General features: G+C 41.0%; 1 protein-coding gene across 2 annotated transcripts in view; it reads right to left on the bottom strand.

Annotated features, from left to right (window-relative positions):
* NFX1 (nuclear transcription factor, X-box binding 1) overlaps positions 1 to 14,001 on the bottom strand; it is a 43,280-nt gene extending 29,279 nt beyond the window's left edge. For both annotated transcript variants that reach the window (XM_054984342.1, XM_054984344.1), the window contains exons 1-6: positions 13,770 to 14,001; positions 11,101 to 12,084; positions 8,362 to 8,523; positions 6,405 to 6,482; positions 4,774 to 4,879; positions 2,125 to 2,196 (exon numbers count right to left, since the gene is read on the bottom strand). In XM_054984342.1, the coding sequence (XP_054840317.1) occupies positions 2,125 to 2,196; positions 4,774 to 4,879; positions 6,405 to 6,482; positions 8,362 to 8,523; positions 11,101 to 12,084; positions 13,770 to 13,797 (1,430 nt within the window). In that variant the 5' untranslated portion in view covers positions 13,798 to 14,001. The remainder of the gene's footprint in view (positions 1 to 2,124; positions 2,197 to 4,773; positions 4,880 to 6,404; positions 6,483 to 8,361; positions 8,524 to 11,100; positions 12,085 to 13,769) is intronic.
* Between the last annotated feature and the right edge of the window lie 11,658 nt (positions 14,002 to 25,659).

Below are 25,659 nucleotides of genomic sequence, written 5' to 3'. Positions count from 1 at the left end.
TCTCTTCCATGAATTCTCATAGTTTACCATCCAAAGCCAAGAGCTACAGCTGTATTTGGATACCATTTCTTAAATGTTTTTATTTACTTTGTAAATAATATAAAGCCCCAATAATTAAGAAAAGGATAATTTATAGGTATTACTTGATAGACTAGCACTCGATAGCCATACCAACATTTACAAGTGTGGCTTACTGTATCTGAGTAACGTATGTTGAATGTAATAATGTAAATGATTGTTGAATGTAATAATGTAACTGATCGTTCAAATAAACTAATTTTAAAGATCTTTCACTCCAAAGGATAGACAGAACATCAGTTCTGCTCCTTTTTCCCTTCGCCATCTCTGCTTGGATGGGTAGAGTGGATGCAGTTAATCTTGATTAAATCTGGTATGTCTTAAAACCAAGGTCTAAAATGCAACACGAGTGACTGGTTGGTTCAACAAGCTGGCCCAGCAACATCTATCCAGTTTCATGTTGTATATCATATAGAACACCCAAGGACCTGTTCTATACCCTTTCACTTTGGGGCGATGAACCAAATAGTAGTTATGAGCAGGGCCTCTTCAGCTGTGGTAACCCCAGCTTTGGAACGCCCTCAGAGATTCACCTGGAACCAGATTTCTTGTCCTTCTGGCAACATATAAATATTTATTTATTCTCCCAGGCTTTTAGAAGAACTGCTTTTCTTCCTCCTGTGTCTCATGGTTTTGATGTAGTATCCTGTACTTTTCCTATAATGTTGCTTCGGCATCTTAAGTGTGCCCATTTAATGCTTTTAACTGAATGCTTTCCCCAGTATTGTGATTTTAATTGTTCTTAATGGTGTCATTATCCATTACAGGAATTGGGGGTTTTTGGTTCAGGAGAAGGGTATAAATGTTTAACACCAAGAAACCACAAAAAAATTACAATCATATTGGGCTGAATACTAAGAATCAATTTGGTTAACAGTGGAATCTTCCTCCATTAACAAAAACAGAATTATATAATCCAGCCTAAGCGGGGGGGGGGGGGGGGGACGACCAAGCAGGATGCAGGTTTTTCACACTAAAAAACAGAAACTTGACGGTCTATTCCCCAATAGTATCAAAACTAATCCTAAACTGTGAATTGTCTGGAAATTCTTACTAGAAGGGAATCTAACATAGCAAAAGCACAATTAGTCACAACAGGAAAAGTTATTTGTGGCACGCATCATAAAGGCAGCCTGTAATTGCTAGCAAGCACAACAGAGAGGGGCGGCATCCACTTATGATGTAGGTTTAGTTGAAAACATTTTTGTTCACTGTGCAGAGTGAGAACACATACTGCAGAAAATGCTTTGTTACAATATCCCATTGGAGGTTCACAATACAGATACACATTCCATGCATCCCTTCTCATGTAACTTAGTTTTTCATCTCGAACAGCACCCTTCCAGTTCGGGCAACAGACTACTTGCCACTAAAAGCACAGAACACAATCAAAATGAGCATACTTCCAGGACCATTATGTATGAGCTAACTAATTTCCCCAAAACATGGACTATGCTACATTTAGGACAGTGATACTCACTCAACGGCTTGGGAGCCACCTGTGGCTCTTCTGAACACTGTTACCCAACATGGCACCTGCCCCATGTTTCAGGAAACTGGACAAGGCCCTTGCCTGGAGGGGTGTGTGGTCTGGAGGTGGTTTCCACCTTAAAGCAGCTGCCATATGGAACAGTTAACCTACAAGCCTCCATGAAGTACAGGCTTGTTCTATGGTTGAAAGCAAGGTGGCTCTGCCAACGTGACAACATGCCAACGTGGCTCTCCATGGAGTAAGTACCACTGATTTAAGGTATTACTTTAGACGGTATGGAACGAGGAACCACAAGCAGAGTTCTGCTCACAGAGATTTTTTTCTGCTTTTCCTACACTGCAGTCCCCGAACCCTGGAGAAAAAGCCACTCTTGGGAGCATCGTGGGAGGGGCCATTTGCAGACATTGCCCACCCCCCTCATATTCACAGAAGGGAAGTTTGGAGCCAAACAAGAATCCTTGGTTATTCACAGATTTACAACAATCACACCTCCAAATAACTATTTTGTGAACAATAATAACGTTCTTTGAGGGGGAAAAAATACAAGAGCTCACCTTGTGCGTCCACATTCACATTTTTTGGTCATAAAAGCAGGGCATGATGGGCATGGTCCTGGATGACAGAGACTTAAAAATAAAAGTATATTCAGTTCAATCTCATTCACAAAAGTAAACGGCAATAGTTGTGTCCAAGATATTCTCACATGCTAGAATCAGTGTGCTAATATTTCTAAACTGAAACACAAACTTCACATTCAAGTATACTGAACATCAGTCTAAACATAACATGAAACCACGGTTTACTTTAATGGTAGGTAGCTTGTGGAACAAGAAATTGTTTCTCAGATGATCATTCAATCCTGGCGACAGCGTCTCCATTTTCCCTTCAAACACCAGCTGCTATCCCACTCTGTACAGCAAAACCAACCAAACAGCAGAAGTTTCACAGGCTGGTAACACTACAAGAGAAACGTCCCCTGCTTCCCTAGCCCTTTCTGCTCATCAAGTTGTAAGAATACAACCACACACATACACATTCTCAAACTTCCAAGATCCCAACAGAATCCCACAACTGGCAGTTTTATTCCACATTCGGCTCCTGGATCTTGCTCCTTGCACTCTAATCAGTGGCAAGCAAGGTCTGGGTAGCAATGTGCTCCGTGGGTGACAGGAGATGGTGTGCCTTGCCTTGCTCCCATGTGATGACAAGGCTGTTCTAGGGAGTGACACACTTCACAGGTGACAAGAAAAAGCATGCATGCTCCCCCATGCTGCTGCCGCCAGCTGCAGCAACACAGACTGGGGCGGTACTGTCTTTAGAGCTGTCCTGACCATCATGGCAGCACAGGAGTGCCCGGCACTTGCCCCACCTGCCTCAGAACCAAGATGCACTGCCAAAGCATCACCTTTGGAGCTTGCCTGATTGGCAGGAGCTACATAGGAGAGGATCTTTGGGGGCAGTAAAATGCCCTGAGCTGCCTTGTCACATATATTATCTGTTACTGCTTACTAAGAGAATAGTTCTCACAAAGTTAACCAGTACAGACCCTTTAATTGGATGCAAATTAAATAATTTCACTATTTAATTTCAAATTAAATAATTTCAGCTCATCGGGATGAAGCATGCCAGCACCTGATGACAAATGTGGACAAGGAGACTGCTAGAAAGATGTGGTGAAACACAACAGCAGTTTTTTTTTTAATTTCAAACAGCCCATCCAGGGATCTCTGGAGCCCAGTGACTGGAAGAAGCGGCAGGTTAGCATTAAGCCAGAAACCACTCTTACATTGTGTGGAATCACAGTTAAGAATAATAGCGGTTAATAAACCAACTTCGGATCCTGGCTTAGCTAACTACTGGCAGTGAGAGGGGTGAGATCAGATGATTCACTAGTCGTAGCTAGTTTAAGAAAGCTACAGATTCACACGGAGTCTGAACTGACCATTTATACCTAATAACAGGGCATGCTCTGTACAGGTAAAATAAAAATTCTGCACCTACTGGTTATGAAAAAAAACCCCAAGCAAATTTGTAAATATGTATTTTGCAAAACTAATTCTCTGCTAAGATTCAGGTGTTCAAAATATCATGCGTTGTATAACTGCAAAACATGGCAAAATGTATATTTATATATACATTTTAAATGTTGTTTTAATGCCTTGATGTTCATCACCACAGGGACCCTATTTGGGTGGAAAGGTGGTGTATAAATGTTTTAAATAAATAAATAATAAATTTAAGGGGAAAGGCCTGGAAACAGAGAGGCAGCAGCAGGAAGAAAACAGAGTAGAGGCAATGGAGAAGAAACAGAAAGCTGAATAGGGCATAGAAAACCCATTTCCTGATCACTATGTCATACGCACTGTGTCACATGCCCATGTCTGTTCAAGTGTTCATACATATTTCACTTTACCCCTTAACATTACAGAGAGACATTGTCCCCTAAGTGAAAGCTAAGATTCTCCAGAACGCACATGATATGATAGCATAGGCATTCCTCCCCTCCATGGAATCTGGGGATGTGATGAAGATGCAAAACAAAGAATCCAACAGCTAAGAGACAGGACTTGGAGGCAGGCCCATGCATTCTCTCATTCCAGTCCTCCCTTTCAGGAGCTGAAATTCTCTTTGTCCTTCTGCTTCAGCCTTAACCATAGTTAATGTATGTGTTTGGGTAACTGCAATAAAGGCTGATAGGAGAGTTCCACTACGGATTTACACTAAACAAAGTGGAGTATGTGATTCAGCAGCTACTGCTGCTCTCTTACACAATGCTAAGGATCTCCACTGTTACATAAGTACCAGCCCTGCATATGGCCTTTTATAAAATGTTTTCAAAGATCTTTCTTTTAGATATTTATACCTGATTTTCTCCTCAATGGAGACTTGAAGTGGTTTACAAAATCCTTCCTCCCTTCTCCATTTTACTCTCAAAACAACCCTTTGAGACAAGTTGGGATGGGAGAAACTGACTGGACAAAGGTCAACTGCAAAACTTCCATGGCAGAATGAGAATTCAGACCTGGGTTTCCCAGATCCTAGTATGAAACTCTAACCACTACCCCTGCTGGTTCCCACTGTCTGGGGATCAATGGAACAATTGATACACAAGATTACAGAAATCCTAACATTTAACCTCTTATTGTTCCAAGAGTTCAAGTACATCATCTAGTCCACTGAACATTTTCTATAAGCACACTTACATATTACATAAATGTGGGCAATCTTGAGCTGATCTTCTCTTTCTACAGAGTTCTCCACAACTGTGAGGAATTTCATTTCTGTTCCACTCAGGGTTTTTAACCCGACCTACAAAAGGAAGCAAACATCCAAAATGTAAATTTTTATAAGAAAATTAAACAAAACAATTAAACCTACAGTTAAAACTCAGATTCCAAGTGCTTTCCTCCCATAAAGTTATCAGGCCACTTCATGATTTTGTAACAGAGTAACAGTATAATTGTATGCAGAGCTACTCCAGTCTGAGGCCAGTTTAATCAGTGGACCTAGACGAGACTAACTCTGCACAGGATGCACTGTTAGTTAATAACTAAGAACTATGAATCAGTATTAGAGATGGGCGCGAACTGGAAAAAACCCCGAACCATGCGGTTTGTGATTTGTCGCATTTCCCAAACCACGAACTTTCACAAACCTGCCCCGGGTTCACAAACCGGTTCGTTTGGTTCATGAAATCACTTCCGGGCCAGCAGAAGGTCACTTCCGGGTCAGCAGAAGGTCTGCAGGAAGTCCATCCCCGGTTGCCTAGGAAACTGATTGATCGGTGCCAGGCTGTCTGCAGTGATATACCAAAAAATGAACCAACCGAAGCAGCTTAAAGTTCGTGGCAGTTCATCAGAAATGGGTTCTGACAAACTGCCGGTTCGCAAACCACGAAACGGCCTGGTTCGTTGCGAACTTTGGTTTGTATTTTGGTTCGTGCTCATCTCTAATCAGTATCAACCGATGCCTAGTTAATGACCTTAGATCACAGCTCACAGCACTCCTTTCTTCTCTTCTTTTTCCTTCTATCTTACTTTGTATGTACTCTCCAACATAGACTTTCACCTGTAAATAGAATTCAAGTTTCCATAGTTCTTGCAAGTTAGCAAGCCCACATCATCTTTCTCATATATTCTAATTTAAACCCAGCTCTAAACTACAGATATTCAGCTACAGCTATAACTATTATTTAACTTAGTATCTCATTATAACTCCAAACATATGTCATTCAAGCTGAGTCTAAAAGATGTCGCTGAATGTTTCCATAGTGACAGAAAACTGTATAGCAGTAGACAAAATGGCGGATCTATACCATGTGCCACTGTCATATTTTATAAAGATCTTTATCAAGGCAGAGAAATAAGATTGTTTAATCCATCCATATACAGTAATGATAGACATACACACAAATAGAAGAGAAAGAGCGTAAGAATTTTTATCCGTTACAGTTTGTCAGATGAATTAAACATTATCTATACCTACATAAAAGATTGTTAAAAAAGCATTAGACATGTCTTCAGGGGGTGTTCTAATGATCTGCATGGGATCTTTGCCAGTGCAACAACAGAAGTAACATTTGCTCACAACATAACAACAAAAAGTGAGAAAAGAACAAAATGGCAGAATAGATTAAATTCACTGTTGATAAATGCAAAAGACTGCAGCTCAAAAAGACTAGCATTATAATATAAAGTTTAAAGTTCATAATGCTATATAGGAAAAACACTATTTATCTAGCTAGGGAACACTTGCTAAAATGATGCAAGTTTCAAACCCATGTAAACTCTTCATTAAACAATATCAAGGCACTCTCAATGTGAAAAGTACTCACCACAGAAGCAGGTGTAAGCATTGGGAACTTGAGATGAAACATTTTGGCAAGCTGGGCATCGCCAACCACTGTTGCCATCTGGAAAGCAAAAAGATAAGATTTTTTTAAAATACAGATTTTCAACATAAAGGAATTACGTTTCTGGATCTATGTGACCATTCCAATGCAATACTTCTATAATTGTTTCTTAGCAGGAAAAAAATCTCACATTCCACTTAAAAAAAAAAAAACCACCTGTGCTAAAACTAGATGCATTCATACAGACTATAGCCAACTGCCAAATTATCCAGTAAGAATGTTTTCTAGGAGATACTGCAAGGCTATTCTTTTTCTTGGCACTCAAAGCTATTTTGACACTGTAAAACCTTCCCTACAGACCTCTCTCCTTAGTCTCAGCATTCTTTATTTATCCCACTGTAGTGCACTGACTCACTCCCAGTCAACAACTAGACTGGTCAGCAGAACAATGATTAAGTCACAACTGTTACTGTCATTTTACAGACTAGAAATCTCTCTAGTAACTACTATGCTAAGAGCGAGGAGGTGCAAATATTTATAAAACACTATGGTCTCAGCTGCTGTTCCTACCATATTACTTGGCTGGCTAATAACATTTCACACACATCTGAGAGCCCATCACTGTGGGAAGAAAACTGAAGTTGTTACTGTGCATGCCATCTCTATTTTACATCATACTATGGCAGTAATATCAGAACTTTGTAGTTGGCTGTATGCCAACCAGACTCACAAGTAACTAACCTTGAATGCAAAGGGGAAATAACTTAGAAACTTGCGTATTGATGGCTGCTTTTATGACACTGCAACAACGGTAGAATATAGCAATGGGCTGAAACAGTAGTGCAAACCCAGAAAGTATGCCTGTTTCATTTTTCAGCTGAGTAAATCTCTTGTGAGAAAGGTACTTTGCTGGAGGAAACAGACTGTGAGGCTGAATACAAGAGGTAGCACCTGTGAGCTAGGTATGTATGTATATATAAAACACAATTACACTTTTAACTGGACAAAAACTGAAGGGAGTCTTCAAAGAAGCACAAGGCAAGTTCTCCAAAGCAAACTTTGGAAATTTTAATTCAAAACTGAAGGTAGAAAGACCCTGTACAAAGTGAAGTATTTCATCTAAAATTAGTACTATTAAAAATAAGATACCAAACCCAAGACCTCGAATATGCAAAGCAGAGGGAAAAAACAATGTTTGAATAATAATAACAACAACAATTGAACAGATATCATTTAGGCATTATTCTGATATTTAGCTTCACTGCTACATTATAAACGTTGTACTCCGCCCTGAGCCCGCCTGGCGGGGAGGGCGGACTAAAAATCTAATAAAATCAATCAATCAATCCATACATTAAAGTATTTGTGAAATTAAAATCTCACAGAAATGTAGGTCCTTGCTCTTTTGATAGGGAGAGATTTAATGGAACGTTTGTTAACATGGCATCAATATTTTCATAGATGTAACTATTTATTTTATTTATATTTCAATTTATATTCCGCCCATCCCCAGGGGCTCTGGGCAGTGTATAAATTTTGTAAAGGAAAGTTGCTTTTGAATCTGAGTTTTCATCACAAAGTATTAAATTTATAATCTGCCTTCACCGTATGTCTCTAAAACATGATTGAATCTTCAGCTAATGCATTCCACCATGTTGCAGCATCAGTAATTTATGAGCAGCACAACCACAACAGCCTTATGCTGAAATCCGCTTTCTGCTACGTAGAACAAGTCATAAGATCAAGCAATAAAACCCGGCTGTGTAGTCAAATTATTTCGCTTGTGACTTTTGGACGCTGCTATAGTTCATCATGTTTAGTACCCTGCTATTCACTAGCATTACGACTGGACAACTCAGAGTCAAACATTCTACTGTCTTCCAAATAATCTGAAACGGTGGTATTTTCCAAACATTTAGCAATGGAAGAAAATACTAACCTTCAGTCTGTGCTGCTGGTGATCTTGCCCATTTCTTAATGCAGCTCAAGTGGAATACATGATAGCAATTCTGACAACTCCACACTGGGGCCACCATACGGATCACCTCACAACACACCATACATTCATATTTCTCTGAGGTAAGCTGCTCTATTAGAGACCCTAAAAAAATTAAGTACATGCACAGAAAGATTATCCCAAGAATCAAAGTTAGAAGGGCAATTGTGCTGAAGCAAAAGCAACAGTTCTTTTAGCAATTTAAAGACTTGAAAAATGTATTGTGACAAAACAATGTTACTAACAGTAATTACGGGTTCATAAATGGTATTTCTGCTGTCAGAATACATTTCTTTTAACATTTCACCTTTCATAACCATATCCCTCATGTCCAGGCTCATATGCAAATTTAACATCACTCACTTTTGCTGTCTACTCCATCTGATAAACAGTTTGGCATAGTGGTTAAGAGCGCTGGACTCTAATCTAGAGAACTGGGTTTGATTCCCCACTCCTCCACTTGAAGCCAGCTGGGTGACCTTGGGTCAGTCACAGCTTCTAGCTCTCTCAGCCCCACCCACCTCACAGGGTGTTTCGTTGTGGGAATAATAATAATATACTTTGTAAACCGCTCTGAGTGGGTGTTAAGTCATCCTGAAGGGCGGTATATAAATTGAATGTGAGGAGGAAGAGGAGGAGGAGGATTCCTTGTTGTATTTGTTCAATCTATGCAGACATGCCTAAAGCAACTCAAATCAACAGGCTTAAATGTGCCTAAACCTGGGTTGCAACAGATGCAAAGTACCAGATGGCTAAAGCATTTGCTCATGTAAACATTCCATGTGTGCACACCTTTTTAACCTTTATATGACCTACTATTTCTGCCACTTGATTCACATATCATATTAGCCTGGCTGCCTAGGCATGTGTGTATGCTAATGCTGTATCTAACATGCATGCATGTTAAACAACAAGGCACTCATGAAATACTACGCACATGTGCTTTACCTGTGGCCCTTGACATATCTATTTCAGTCTTATAAAAGGTGAGTTAAAAGTTATGAAGTGACTTCACTGCCTGTGGTTTCTTTGTTTACCGATAACTGTAAATAAGATCCCACAATGTGTTCTAAATTACACTAGAAACAGAAATATAGTTATCACACATGCACCCTCTGCTTCCCGTTCACAGTTTATTGGGAGGAAAGGGGTTTGAGCAGAAGTAAGAAGAAGAGCCATCTCTTTCCTACTGCAATTCATCAAGAACACTGCTGCCACCACTTTAGAGTACATTCCAATTTAATCCTCAGGGAACTAATTCAGCATGGCCCATTGAGATTAATAAACCCTTTCAGTAGTCACTATGCTGCCACTTCTCTCACACAGGATTTACACAGTAGAAACATGGTAGCACTGGAATATCTAAAATAGGAGTCAGGAATTACCAGCTCCTGGCCAAGGCCGTTTCCATGCCCCTGATACCCATCCTCAAAGGCTAAAAGAGGAGGCATGGATGAATAACCTTTTTGACAATGAGATGGCAGGCAACCACTGGAAACTAGTGTATGCTTTGGACATGGATCTAATCACCTTCCTTTCCAAAGTGGTGTTTTGTTAAACTAGAGACTAGAATTTTGTTAACAGTTGCTGATCACATCCTAAGCAATACATTAACCAGACAGAACAGACAGTACAGCGAATTAATCTCTGGCAGTGGAGGATATTTCAGCTAGGCAGTATATTGGGCCTCAGCAATGCCCAAATCCTACTTTTCAAGCCTATGTATCACAAGAGGTAAAAGACATTCCAATTCTCACAAGTAAAGATCAGGCTCTTTCAAGGGCTGGATCACAGGACATCTTTCACGTACTCAGCCACCCTAGTTTCATCTCAGTAGCAAGCACCCGGATTGTATGTAATTAGCCCTTCAGATACAGAGCGTGGCTATAATTGCCAAACAGCAGGCCATGCCAGAACACCAGTCTGCTCAGCAGCACTATGAAGATGAGAGACCTTGCACAGCATGGCTACTGACATTACAACATCAGTGCAACACCTTCCCCAAGGAGCATAGTATTACATTTCAGGAAGTTGTTTTGTTACAGATCTGCAAAACAAGGCAGGACCTCATTCATATGCTACAATGACACATCCAGTCTTGATGGAACTCTTTCCACTCTGACAGCTGAAGCATGCCTACACCACAGAACCCATGGGCATCGTAGAGGATTTGGACATGCTCTAAAGCATACTATCAGTTCTCCCACAGCACAGGGCAGGGCTGCTAGATCATACCACTGGTCCGTACTAACTGATAGTTCAGTGCACCCCAAGTTACATTGCAGGGAAATTTCTTAACCATTACTGATCTTTTGGTTGAGGAATTCTTAGTAATGTTACAAGAAGCCCCAGAGTTTTCAACATACAACAATTGAAAATGAGTAGGATCATACTGAACCATCATATATATACTTAAGTTGGAAAATTTTAAATGTTAGTTAATGACGTTTTTATTTCCTCACTCAAGGTGCGCATTTGAAACAAAATGTTATCCTAACTCAAGTGCCATAAAACCTTTTCTTAATTGTACTATTTCCATCCATACAAAGCTATCAATATGATTTAGCTTTATACATTTTGTGTAGAAGTACAATACTAGGAAGAAGCCCTTTTGAAAAGGCAGTAAAGCCTGCCAACTGGCTTTTAAGCTTTCAAAATAATATTTAGAACTGAAGAATTTACCTGTATGTGTTTCCTTACTCTTTGGTGCATCATTTTGCTTCTTCCAGCGCCTGCTTTTATACCCCTCTTGAACGAGGGGTTTTCTTCCCCCACGTCCGACTGTTTCACACAAAGGTTGAGTCTGTGGCACACTCACAACATTTGATCCTCTTTCATGCAGCACGGATTCTTTCCTCTTCTCACTGGTGCGCTCTTTAGGAGGGTGTGGAAGAGATGCATTCTTAATGTGTTTTGTGTTTTTGCTCCTAGACATGTCTTGCCTTTTGCTGGTCTCTTTATTCCGCACAGGCTCCCTAAAATCCTTGTTTGCAAAAGGATACCTTCTCCGTGCGATGCTGTTATCAGAAAAGCCATCTGACACTGCTTTTCCAAAAGATGTTTCAGAAGAGTCTGACTGAGTTAGATCTACCACTGGTATGTTTTCATAGGCTTCATCCTTCCACTTGGAGGGTATTCTTTTATCCCGTTCAGGTGGATGTTTCTCCTTTTCTTTCAGCCCTCTTCCACGTGAATGCATCAAGTAGGTCTTCTTTGGTTTTGCTCCTCTATTATCCGCAGTCTCTTTCTCGCTATCTGAAGAGAAATCGCTGTATTCTCTAGGATTCAGTCTTCGTCCTGGAATCAGCCTAGTATCTAAACATGCAGGGTCCTCTACGCCACTTTGTTTTGCCTGATTTTTCCCATGCGCTCTATCATTCCTTGATCTCTGCCATCGCTGACTTTGAAAATTGCGGCTTTTTGTTTTACCCATACTGCCAAACAGTGAAGAATCTGGCTGAGATCTACGCTGACTCTCTGGACTGTAAAAGTTATGTTGATCTGCAGAACAGACTTCATATCTATTGTGCCTAGGTTGAGTAGGAGGTGGCATACAATTTCTGCTTGAATCCCGATCCAATTCCCGCCTGGATTGGCTATTCCAATTTAGACTGCAAGTTTGCCTTTCCCTTGGAATGAAATCAGTTGCATCAGGATTTAAGGCACCTATGAAAATGAAGGAATAATGATTTTGGTACTGAAAACTGAAAATGAAGTGAGGCTGTGGTGTCTACTGTAGGCTCATCTGGGAAGGATTCCAGGGGCGGGGGGGGGGGGGTTTGAATTATGCAGAAAGACACGCTGGTACGCCTTCTAATTACCAAGACAATTAGAATGATTGGTCTCCTTAGTTAAAATCTTTAACTTCATCAGCTAACCAAGACAAATTGCTATCTTACAAGCACTTTCCTGAGAGTAAGCCCCATTTAATAAAATTGGAAGTACTCCTGAGTAGATCTCCTTAGAATTGCTCTGTTAAGTAGGATACAGGATTGTGTCTAAAGTACAAGTGGTAGGAAATAAATTTCCCCATACATGTGAACATTCTACTTAGTACATTTCACAAATTTTATCCCTTCTATTCTATAAATAAATAACCCTTAACTGTGTATTATTTTCTCAGTGCACATCATCCCTCCATCAAACTCTCAGTTCACATCCTGCTGTTGCTATTTTCAGCAGGTGATTCTTTCAGGCAGATTCTGCAGCTCCTATCTTTAATCTTTTGAGGAAATGATCTACTTTGGGGCATAAAATTATATGAAAGATATACATTTAAACTATTTTAGAGGTTGGCAAGTTACACCTGTAGGAGATGATGCAAAACTACAGCAACATGAAAAGATTATTTTCTTAAACCCCTTCTATTTCTAAATAATGGTATTGCCATATGGATAAAAAAAGACAGAGCAGCAGCGCCTATACAAAGTCAATAGATTTGGGTAGATCTACTGTCTCCACCAATCCAATTACAAGCGCTGGTAAAGGTGGGAGCAAGCTAAAGCAGCGTCTTCATGCTGCACAGCAAACATGATCAGCTAAATGATTTAGGGGACACCAATTTGACAGGACTGGCATTTTTAATGTTCTGATCTTTCCTCCCATGTTGACGTTTCCCACTCCATTTGTATCGAAGCAAAGGCTGCAGAGATGTTCAAGGCGTACCCCCCCCTTTTTTCCACGAGTGTCACATCTGTTGATGCAGGATGCATTGCAGTAGCAACACAGCACACTTCAGAATGGGAGCAAAAACACTGTATATATGTGCGTGCGTGCTTGCTTATATATCACCTAAGAGATTTCTTCTGCGGCAGATTCCCTATGTCTTTTCATCTAGGACTCTGCACTTTTAAAGATTTGCAATATATAAAAAATTCTTGAAGTGACAGCTGCAAAAGAAAGGGGGGGGATGTACGTGGAGCTACACATATATCTCCAAAGGGTCGTTTTACGTGGCAGATTCCCACTGTCTTCCCTTCAAAGCGTTTGCATTGCGTGTGTGTGTATGATTCAGGTCTATATAAATATTACTTTTAAAGCGAAAGCTGCTGTTTGTCGCGACTTTGCACTCGCCTGTGCAGTGTCGTCCCGGTCCTCTCCCCCCACCCCGGCCCAGACCGACCGCGAGCCCGGAAAACAAGGCAAGATTTCGCCCCCCGCCCCAGTCTCCCGCCACTCTTCCCTCCAGGCCGCGGACGCGCTCCGCTCGGTCCGGAAGACGGAGCCCAGCCAGGCGCCTAGCGGGCTGGGGTGGAGCCATGCCCGGCTCCCTCCGCCTTCCGCCGCACGAGGCTCCGCGCTCCCTCCCGCCACCAGGCCTGTCCCGCCGCGGCCTCCCGAGACGCCCCTACCTGAGCTGGGCAGCGCAGCCTCCGCCATGCCGGCCGCCGGGAGACGAGGCCGCTCGGCCGCCCGCCTCAGCTCCGCGCAGCCCTTCCGCGCCACGGCTCCTGCCTGCCCCGGCCCGCCGCGCAAGCGCCGGCCTCTCCCCGCTGGCCCATCCCGCTCCCGCCAGACGAGAGCGCCCCCTCAGGCTGGGCTCTTGCCGGCGCGGGTGGGCGCCCGGTGGCTATACATAGCACGCCGGGGAAGGTTGTCTGAGGACAGCCAGCAGGCGCCGGGGCCAGACGCGGCCCCCCGGCACGGAGGGGGGACGCGGAGCCGCCGAGCCCGCCCTGCCGAAAGGAGGCAGCCGGCCGCGGCTCCCTCCCCGCCGAGAAAGCGGGATCTCTGTACAGAAGCCCGCGTCTAGTCACCTCACGAGCAAACCCCTCAGGAAAAACGCCCTTCTCGGGGCGGGGGGGGGGGCGTCGCCCGGCGCCTACCTGGCGCCTACCTGGCGCCCTTGAGGCCCCAAACGTTTCTTACTTTAACCAGGCTTGAACTGGGGGGATTTTTTAAAGCTGGTTTTCTTCTAGTTTGAGGACTGGTTTAGGGGTACTGAGTATCATTTTAACTGCTGGATGTGCTTAGGTCAAGCTCTGTTAGTTTGTTTGCAGCAGTAGGATAGAGCAAGAGTCCAGTAGCACCTATAAAACTAACGTTTGTGGTAGGGTATGAGCTTTTGTGAGTCACAGCTCACTCATTTTGTAATTTTGTTTCATTCGTAGGGTCGCCATGGGTCGGAGGCAACTTGACGGCACAGAACACACCACATAAACTTTAGTGTGTAGCTCGCTTCCTCAGATTCAGTTATCAGAAGTGAGCTGTGTGACTCACAAAAGCTCACACCCTACTACAAATGTTAGTCTTATAGGTGCTACTGGACTTACGCTGTTTTCTACTGCTGAATGTGGTTTTTATTTTTATTTTGTTTATGCCATTTCAGTCTGTCAGTCAGTGGCTTTATTGGCATAAAATAAAGACAAACAGTCAGTATTTGAATACACAAAATACAATCCAGAATCAGTTTATGCCATTTGTCACCCGCCCTTCTGACTGAGTTTCAAGGAGAACGGCATAGGGCTGCCAGCCTCCAGGTGGTGGCTGGAGATCTCCTGAAATTACAACTCATCTCCATGCCACACAGCTTAGTTCCCCTAGAGAAAATGGCTTCCTTGGAAGGTAGACTGGCGTTATACTCAGCTGAGGTCCCTCCCCAAACCCCACCCTCTCCAGGCTCTACACGCCCCCCCCCCCCCCCGCAAATCTTCAAGAATTTCCCAACCTGGAGTTGTGACATAATGTGAGTCAGTACAGTACAGTCAGAGACATATTAATAAACAATGTAAACAGGGCAAATTTGCAAAAATTTAACAGAAATCCAATTTACAGTTGAAGAAATGTTGAAACTGAGCACAAACAATTCTGAAATATTAACAGTGTGATCCTAAATCAAGTTACTCCAGTCTAAGACCATTGAAATCTATGGGCTTAGACTGGAATAACTGGGCTTAGCATTGCACTGTAAACAACATACTGGCCTGTTTTATTATTGATAATTCTTAGGCTTTTTTTTCAGTGGTTTGATGATACTATTTTTAGTGTGAGCTGCCACAAGGCAGCAATCCTGTTTGCCTCATGGCCTTTGATTTTGCTTCAATGATCATTTCTAAACAACCCTTACTAACAGCTCCTTTCTAACAGCCCAAATAGTAATCCAGCCCAATTACTTGCATGCAGGAGGGGAACAGTACAGACAACCACCAATTCAAAATAATGACAATATGAAATTAAACTCATGAATCCTCTGCCAAAGCAAACCAGTGACCCCCTATAAAGAAAGTGAACTGAATATCTGACTCCCCCCTTCCATAATTGGCCACAGTAACAGCCAAAATTACAAGAATACAGACTGCTTCCTAAATGTGCCAACAGACACTGAATACTACATTCACCCACACAAAATCATTTGTTTTGGGTGAAAAATCTCTGGCCTCCCCAACAGTAAGGTCTGTGTTTTAATAATCAGGACAGGAGATGGGGAAGCATCCAGCCAAGAGAGCTTCCGTTTGCTGTCTCCAAAATTAGGAGCAGATTGCAACAAAGATGTTACTGACAGTTTTCCTCACAGATTTTCTTGTTCAATAATCATATCTGGATGCAGGGCTCATTTCAAGGGGGAACGCGCCAGAACACAGTTCCGGCAGTTCCCCAAAGAGGTCACATGTCAGGTGCCCCTGCCCACCTGACTCTCATCCATTTTGGGCCCGTTTCAGCCTGGATTGGGGCCGAAACAGCTTGGATCGGGCCTCTGACAGGTGGTGGATCACTCTCCCACTCAGCAGCGGCCCGATCCTGACCATTTGGGGCCCCTTTTCGGCCATTTTCAGCCCCTTTTTGCCATTTTGGGCCCAATTTTGGCCCTGAATGGCCAGGATTGGGTCTAAAACAGCCAGGATAGGTGATGTCAGGGGGGGTGTCATATGCAAATCAGTCATGCTAATGTCACACTTCCAGTGATGGCAAGGGGCGTGGCATATGCTAATGAGTTGTACTAATGAGTTATGCTAATGTTCCTCCAGCTCTTTTTCTACAAAATGACCCCTGTCTGGATGTCAATGAACTGAAAAGCAGATCTTCCTATACATCTGACCAATGTGGGCATAGTTTGCCAAGAGGAACTCTTAAAGTTAAAGAAAGCACATTGTGAGGTTTAAAAAAATTGATATTTTTATATACTAATTGCCAAATGGCCCGGATCTGGGCATATTTATATCGAGAGACTAGAGCCATTTAGAGACATGGAAGTTTTTCCTGTATATTTTAACAATGCCCCTGATGTGCAGAAAACTGAAAACTAAAAAAAAAAAATGAGGGGGTTCAAAAGCCCCAACATGATTGTCTCCAGAGACTGGAGCCAGGAATGGAAAAGACAGATCTTCCTATACATCTAACCAATGTGCCTGGTTTGCTGAAACCTCTTAAAATCAAAGAAAATACATTGCAGGATTTAAAAAATTCAAAATGATAATTCTTAATACTAATTGCCCAAAGGCCTGGATCTAGGGATACTTAGACTGGAGATATTTAGAGACAAGGGAGTTTTTCCTATGCACTTTGAAAATGCCTCTTATTTGCAGAAAATTCCAAAAACTACCAAAAATAAATTGGGGGGAGGGGTTTAATATCCCTCAGGATGAAAATCTTTGGAGATTGGAGCCAGGAAAGGAAAAGACAGATCTTCCCATGCATTTGACCAATGTGCCTACTAGTTTCTGAGAACTTAAAACTAAAGCAAATATACTGCAGGATTTTAAAAAATCCCAAAATGATTGTTCCACGTACTAATTCCCAAACTGCCTCGATCTGAAGATACTTAAATCGAGAAATTGGCGATGTTTAGAGACACAGAAGATCTTCCTATTCACTTTGATGTGCAGAAAACTGTGAAAACTACAAAAAATAAATTGGGGGATTCAATAACCCTCAACATGACCATCTCTGGAGATTGGAGTCAGGAAAGGAAAAGAGATCTTCCTATACATCTCACCAATGTGCCTGGTTTCCTAAGAACTCTTAACACTAAAAAAAAAAATTGTGGAGTTTTAAAAAATCCCAAATTGATTATTCTATATATTAATTCCAAAACAACCCAAATCCGAGGATACATAAATTGATAAATTGGAGACATTTAGAGACACGGAGGATCTTCCTATACACTTTAAGAATGCCTCTGATGTACAGAAAACTGTGAAAACTAAAAAAAATAAAAGGGGGGTGATAACCCAATATGATAATTCCAAATACTAATTGCCAAATGGCCCAAATCTGAGGATACTTATATCGGGAGACTGGAGTAATTTATAGACATGGAAGTTTTTCCTATACACTTTAAAAGTGTCTCTGATTTGCAAAAAAAAAAAAAAACCCTTTGAAACTACAAAAAAAAAACCTCAGAGGGAATTCAAAAACCCTCAACAACATGATAATCTCCAGAGACTGGAGCCAGGAATGGAAAAGACAGATTGTAATTATTTCAATTAAATGGGTGCATGTGTCTTTAAATGCTTGGTGTGATATAGGTGAAGAGTGAGGGTGAAAGAGAGGGATGAGTGAGTGATATGATTGGTTGATGACTGAGAGTGTGGGCGGAGTGAATGCAGTTTAGAATGAGTGTGGAGAGAAAAAGTGGGAGTCAGAAGAAAGCAGGCTAGCTGTGTGCTGCCTGAGTATATTGAAATATTCATGATAGAAATATAACCTGTGTGGAACCTGAACTGAGCATGTTTGTGAAAGGACACTCAGTCAGGGAAAGGGAGGCCAGCTGTGGGCTGCCTGAATATGTTGAAGTGTTTATGAGAGAAATATGACCTGTGTGGAACCTGAACTGAGCGTGTTTGTGAAAGGACACTCGGTCAGGGAAAGGGAGGCCAGCTGTGGGCTGCCTGAGCAGGTTTCATATTTCTGTGAATGAGAGTCAGAGAAAGAGAGGCTGGCTGTGTGCTGCCTGAGGAGTTTTAAGCATTTCTGAGAGAGAAATATTGAGTTAGAGAAAGAGGTTAACTGTCTGTGAAGCCTTAGAAGAGATCTGGGTGAATGAGTTTATAGGAAGTAACTTTAAGAACCGAGAACTACTTTTATGAAACTGATACGCTTCTTGACTAAATAAAAGTTTATTTTGTTTTGTTATATCCCAGAGTAGCTGTTGTTGCTATATCCCCTTCCTATCCTCAGGGCCACATAGAACCACGAAGGAGCCTGACGCTTAGGCACATTACAAAAGGGAAAACTTAAATAAAATATCTTGAAATATAATATTCCTGATGGCAGCAAACTACCCAGAGGGTGTTAAGGGAAAGATTAAAGGCAAAATCTACCCCAAGAGAAGTAAAGGGTCATAACACAGATCTTCCTATATATGACGTATAATACATCTGACCAATGTGTCTGGTTTGCTCTTAAAACTAAAGAAAATATATTGTGTGGTTAGCAAAAAAATTTTCCCCATATTCTAATAGCCAAATGCTATTAGAGGTGAGGATACTTAAATCAAGAGATTGAAGCTATTTACAGTTAAGGACTTTTCACACAGTGACCAACCAGTTGACCTGGACATCCAGCAAGCAGGACTTTGAGAAGACATGTCCCTGATGTTGCATAGAACTGGTACGCAGAAGTTTACTGTCTCTCAATATGAGAGTTACATTTAGTCACCATAACTAGAAGCCATTGATAGACCTGTCCTCCATGCATCTACCTTAAGCCTTTTTTATTATTATATTTTTTATTGTTTTTCAACACGTACATATACAAACATGAGACAGTTATCATTTTACTTGTTGATATCTATTATCTATTTCTTTATCTCTTATATTCTATCCTGTTACATCTTTAATTGTGAGTTCTATTATGTCATTATACAGTTAATCTTAGTATCATATTTATGTTTACCAATTATAGTTATTTGTCATCCATTTGTAGAAGGGATCTCATGGTACAGAGAAGTCTTCTTCCATTTGCCCTTTCATTAACAATGTTAATTTATTCATTTCTGCCATCTCCATTACCTTTGTTATTAATTCTTCTTGCTGGGGGATTCTTTGTTGTTTCCAATAGGTTGCTAATAAGATTCTAGCCGCTGTTACTATATGGATTACTAAGTGTTCTTGCTCTCTCTTTATGTCCGACATACAGTTTAATAGAAAAATCTCTGCTTTCAAAGAATTGTTATCTGTAAGATATTTTGTAATAACTTATGTACCATTATCCAATATCTATGCACTTCTTTGCAGGACCACCACATATGGAAAAATGTCCCTATACCTTCTTTACATTTCCAACACTTATTTGACATATTTTTAAACATTTTAGCCAGTCTAACTGGCGTTAGATACCATCTATGGAACATCTTATATAAGTTCTCTTTAAACACAGATTTAGTTATTTTAACATTTACTTTCCATATCTTATTCCACTGTACTTGGTCAATATCATTACCTAAGTTCTGTAACCATAGTCTTTTACATTTCTTCACCCCATCATTTTCTTTCATTTCCATTAGGAAGATATACATTTTCTTTATCAACTTTTCATCTGAATCACAGAACAGTTTTTCAAACTCTTTTTGTTCTAGATAGAAGCCCCCCATTTTTTAATCTTTATTGTATCTGGATTCAGTCTGAACTCTTGACCACCAGTCTAAATTAACATCTTGGTTTTGTAGTTCTTCTTTCATTTTTAGTAGTCCTTTATTGTCTAGCAACTCTTTATATCTAATAATTTTATTTGCCGAACATACATTTGGTTGGGCAAATTGAGGGGTCAATTGAGGGCGAATTGACCCCATTGAGGGGTCTTCTCATATATTTGCGGTGCAATTTCTTCCCATATTGTCATAAGGGATTTCCTTATCAGGTGGTTTTTAAAATATTTATGTCCAACTGTCTTCCCATACCATACAAATGCATGCCATCCTAGCTGTAAGTCATGACCTTCAAGGGCTAGTAGTCTTGAATTTTCCAATAAAATCCAGTCTCTCATCCACACTAGACCACACGCTTGGTAATATTTTTCCCAATCTGGTAGTGCGAAGCCTGCATTTTCTTTCAATCCTTGGAGTACTTTTAATTTAATTCTTGTTTTTTTCCCCCTGCCAAATAAACTTACTCAAATTTTTATTTAGTTCTTCAAAATATGATTTGCTGATACATATAGGGATGGTTTGATACAAAAATATTACGCGTGGCAGTATATTCATTTTAATAGTTGCAATCCTTCCTAGTAGCAACAGTTGTAGTCCTTTCCATCTGTCCAGATCTCCTTTTATTTCCTGTAATAACTTCACATAGTTATCTTTCATTAGTGAGCTGCATCTTGCTGTCAAATGTCACCTTAAGCCCTTTTAAAGTCCTCTGTCTTCATGGCCATCGCAATAGCCGTGGACAATGTATTCCCCGCCACTCATTGAGTAAAGAAGTACTTACTTTTGTCTGTCTTGAGTCTATTGCCCATCAATGTCTGGAGTTGCCATTGCTTCTAAAGGCATAGGCTGCTGCTCTAACTAGATGGGCCTTTCAAGAAATACAGTAGATAAGCCACTTGAATCCCTTCTTTGAGAACAGAGACCTAAATATTAATTATTTATTAACACAACTCATATGCTGCCTTTCTTCCAAATCGGGACTACTATTAATAAATTCTTGGTTTTCCAACTTTGGATTCCAGAGTAACTGCTTTCTCAGGCAGGGCCAACTGATGGACAGGCATAGGACAGAATTTGACAGATGAGGAAAAGGTTTGGAAGCTATAGATTTTGTTGGTATTACTCATTTATAATGCATTTTATAGTGTTATTATCCATTTGGGACAACTTTTTTGCAGCCAATAAAATGATTAAAATAAATGAACTGGAAGAGAATGGCCAAAATCAGCAGTTATTTATAGACATGTTAGTTCAAAAGTAAAATTGAAAAACAGACGAACACAATCCATGTAATACCTACCAGCACAATGACAGATAACAGTGTGCATGCTTTGAAGTTCCCCTGATGAAGCGTTCTGCTATCATGGAAGCTCATAAAAAAACACCCCAAGTACGAAAGGTGCAAACAAGATCAAGAGCATGCCAGAGTGCTTAACAAGCCAAGTCAAGGAAGTTATAAAATACAATAAACCTTTTTTAAAAAATAGAAGCCTTGCCTGAATAACAAAAATAATGGCATAAATATGCGTTGACAACCAGCAAGCTAAAAAAAAGTGAAGAACATATTGCTACAAATAATAAATCACAATAAACCTTTCTTTAAATGCACCAGAAGCAGGAAATCAGTGTGGGAAGCAGCTGGTCTGACAGACAACAAAGGCGTTAAAAGATTACTTCAGAAAGATGGAGATTGAAAAAGATGTTTCATAGATAAGCACATCACTTTGAGGATGGGATGGTGTTTGAAGACCTAAGTAGAACTACAGTTTTAGCTAACTGACAAGTTAACAATGGACAAATCACCAGCTCCAGTCAGCAGACAAGCAACAGTTCTTGAAGTATTTACATGTGAAAGTGAAACTGTTGCTCTCCCAACAAAAATCCCATGACCTAGCTACCAATCAAACCTGAAAATACATTGAATTGCACCATTTATTAAAAACCACTTTTGTGTCATGTATGCACACATCCATGCCATTCATGTACTCTCTGATCTAGTGTGTTGATCTCATGTCATGCTCTTGTGCTTTGGAGTGTGGTCATGCCGGTATTGGCCTACTTGGCCCCGAGAGTGCCTTGCTTGCTAATGCTGATTTCACAGAACAAGTAACCAGCTTGTTGTCTCTGAAAATATGCTTCACTGACGTTGCAGCTGCAACCAGAAATGTAAACATTTCACAGGGGAGAGAAAGACTTTGATTTCTTTGTAATCTTCTGCCTTTTGCTGTCTAGACTAAGCTATTGTGTTCTCATGTAACTTCTTAGATTTTCGCTCCTAAATGCAATCTACCTCGGAGGAGGGGGGAAATGATGCTCCTTGTATCAATAGTACCTTTGCCTGTAAAATCATTCCTGCCAACTTTCCCATCTATGGATGTACCCATGAACTGAATGGATCTCTAAATAAAAGTCTTTCAACCAATGCATCGGATTGCTTGCTGTGAGGGGCTTGGGAAACTATCTGCCATGGACTGCTGTCCCTAGAACTGACATTTTGTTCGATGTCTGCTGAATTGCAGCCAAGCCCTCCAATTTTGGAAGTGCTTCCAAAAACTACCATTTCTCTGTATCAGAGGTCTCTCAACAGCTGGCTGCTATAGAGCAGCTCATGCACCCCCTAGAATCAAGAAAAGATCAAGAGAAGATCTGCTCTAGATTTAATTTTTTCAAACTTTTTGAATACTCGAAGGATTATTCTCTGTGGCACTTAGCTCATATTTTCATTTCTGATGCTTTTCGTAGGACAGAGCAAAACTTGGTAACATGCCCTTGGGTTAGCTTGGGATATTTTTAATTACCTGTAACTGTAAGTAGCTCATGTGTTGTTGAGGTTAGAATGTCTGACTAGGATTTGGGAGACCCAGGCTTGAGTCCCTGCTCTGCCATGGAAGTTTGCTGGGTGACCTTACTACGCTCACTCCTCTATTTCACAGGGGTTATGAGGATAATAGAGGAAGGCAGAATATTGTAAGCTACTTTGGGTCTCCATTGTGGAGAAAAGTGTGATAAAGTAAATAAATACAAAATTAATAAAAGGTTAACAACTCCTGTTCTATTTAACTTCCTAAAGAAAGAAGCACCTCTGTTGGTTTACTTAGGAGCAAGCCCCACAGTGTTCAGTGGGCCTTACTGTAGGTAATTGTATAAGCAGAGTTACACCCTACTAAGCTCACTGACTTCTGTGCGCTTATAAGGGTGAAACTCTGCTTAGGATTGGGTTGTAAGATTTCTTAAGGAGTCAGTAGAGGTCAGAACGTGACTGTGCAGTCGGATACTGGCATTCAAAGAAATACTTACATAAACAGTGGCTTTGTACAAAAATCAGATACTAAACCTTTTCCTTCTGTATTCATTGGTCCACCATGACTCTTTTTAAAATAAAAAATTCTTCTAATTTCAGTTGCTGGAGAAACGGTGAAAATGACACTCATCGCAATTACATGTTATGGTCCAAGAGTTTTTTGGCTGAGCAATTTAACCTTAAAATTAACTCTTCTTGTTCCTTGGAATTCACAAATTGGCTATATTCTAAGAACACGACATTCCCTGGAACCCACTACAACCATTCCTTTTTGGAAGGTTCTGAGTAAAATTACAATAAATGAGAACATTGCAAGCAATTAGCATCCAGTTCGTAATCTCTTACTCCCATATTAATAAGAAACACCTTTGCTTTAATGCTTTCCAGCATCCCTTCAAAATACTAACAGCTATTCAGAACAACAGACCGCACAATTGCTATTACAAAACGTCAGCATTTCAGTACATAAGACCACATCTCAATTTTATCATCCAGTTCATATTCCCATGTTTTGCATCATCATTTGGTGCATATTATTTTTGGAAGCATCAGTCTCTAAACACTTAAATTTTTTGTCATTTCAATACAGTGGTTTGGTTCCCATGATTCTGTTACACCAACAGTGGAGACTTCTTACAGTGCATGGAGTTTTACTCTGGAAGGACCCACCTTTTCCACCTGCAGGTTGCTCCATCACCAGCAGAATGGAATGACAGGATCCAACCCTTTATTTCTGAAAGATGTTCATTTCATTAGTTTTGGTTAGAGACCAGTCATTCGTTCAATTTAATAAACTTTCTGGCACAGAGTGGAATTAAAGCCTGTGTGTTGTGGCAGAAATACTAGGTTGCTATCTGGAATTGTCACATGAACTTTAAATCAAACCAAGACTGGAATTGTCTGGGACATCCTGCTCCATTAAGAAACCATTTAGACTTCAAAGACATTTTCAGAGGGTCTTCTCCAGATGCCTTGAGAAGTTAGGCAGATGGGTTCCAGAGAAAGAGCCTTCTTGGGGTAGAGCCCTAGTTATGGAATGTCTTCCCCAAGAAACACCCACGTGGAACTTTTCTTCTTGAGTTTTTGTCACTAGTTTGGGTGGGGGGAAGCATGGTGCATTAGGCAGTTTGGTAGGATGTTTAAATACTGAATAAGGCTATGTGTTCTGGCCACGCATCAAATCTTTTTTTGCTAATTTCACTGATTACTGATTGGAATCCATGGAGAAGATGGGGGTGGCGGCTAAGAAGGTACATATGGGGACAGCATTTCTAGTAATACTTTTACAGTGATGGTAATGTGAATTGGAAGAGCCAAAGAAGAAAAGTGAGCTCAGACATTTGGGTGATGCGCCCCCTTCTGATTTTCTTCCTAGCCACAGCTAGGAACTAGTGAACCTGCAGGAATAGTTTGTGTTGAATGCCAGATCACTAAATAATAAAACCTCAGTATTCAGGGTGGAATATATTGACGTGAGGTGGATTACCAGACCTGGTCAGAGGAGCAAGGAGGCATGGATTGACTTCAGCCATGAATGCCAGGGTTGGTATAATGGTAGGTATGTTCTGAAGGTCAGAGCAGGTAATATTGCCTTAGTCTATCATGAGTCCATCATCCTGACCAGAAGACCTGTGCCAAGCTCATCAACTTTTGATTGTTTGTTCCTGGAGTGAGGCTCCTGCAACAGAACTGGATCTCTCTTAGCTTACCATTCCTAGCCTAACAGTCTCCTTGCTGAAGCTGATGAAACGGGTCTCAGCACTGATGCTGGGATTACTCAGTCGGTTAGTTTTGAGAACTTCATCCTCCATGCTGAAGCCTTGCTTTCTAGAGCTGCTCAGGATGTCATGGTCACAAGTTTGTCTTCATGAACAAGCCAAACACATAGAGCAGGTCACAATATGGATTTGGTACTGGGGATAAGTCATGATAATGAAGACCTCGTGGTGTGGGGAGTTCTCTGTGACTCCATTGTCGTGGGTGGATCACTGTCTGGTTGGGCACAAGTTTAAGGGAACACAGAACCCCTGCAGGGGGGAGGATCTGTTAGAATGAGCTGTGCCTGGAGTGAGATGGACCCGCATGGTTTCCTGGCAGCTCTGTGCCATTTACCACTGGAGCGTGATTGGCAAGCATACCCCAAATTTAGTAGACCTCTGGAATCAGAAGGCCCTATGAGAAGAGCAACTCCTGTTGAATCTGGTTGTACACAAGAGCCCATTTTAAAGTCAACTCTGGTAGTGATGCTGAAGAATGCTTATTTCTGTACTACCATTGTACTCACACAATATCAACCAGCCATGTTGTTCCAAATTTAGGGCCCCAGGAGCATACAGTGGACGTTTTGGAAACTTGC

This window comes from Eublepharis macularius, chromosome 7, assembly GCF_028583425.1.
Source record: "Eublepharis macularius isolate TG4126 chromosome 7, MPM_Emac_v1.0, whole genome shotgun sequence".
NCBI lineage: Eukaryota > Metazoa > Chordata > Lepidosauria > Squamata > Eublepharidae > Eublepharis > Eublepharis macularius.
Note: the sequence above shows the minus strand (reverse complement) of the source record. Positions and strands in the feature narration are given on the sequence as shown.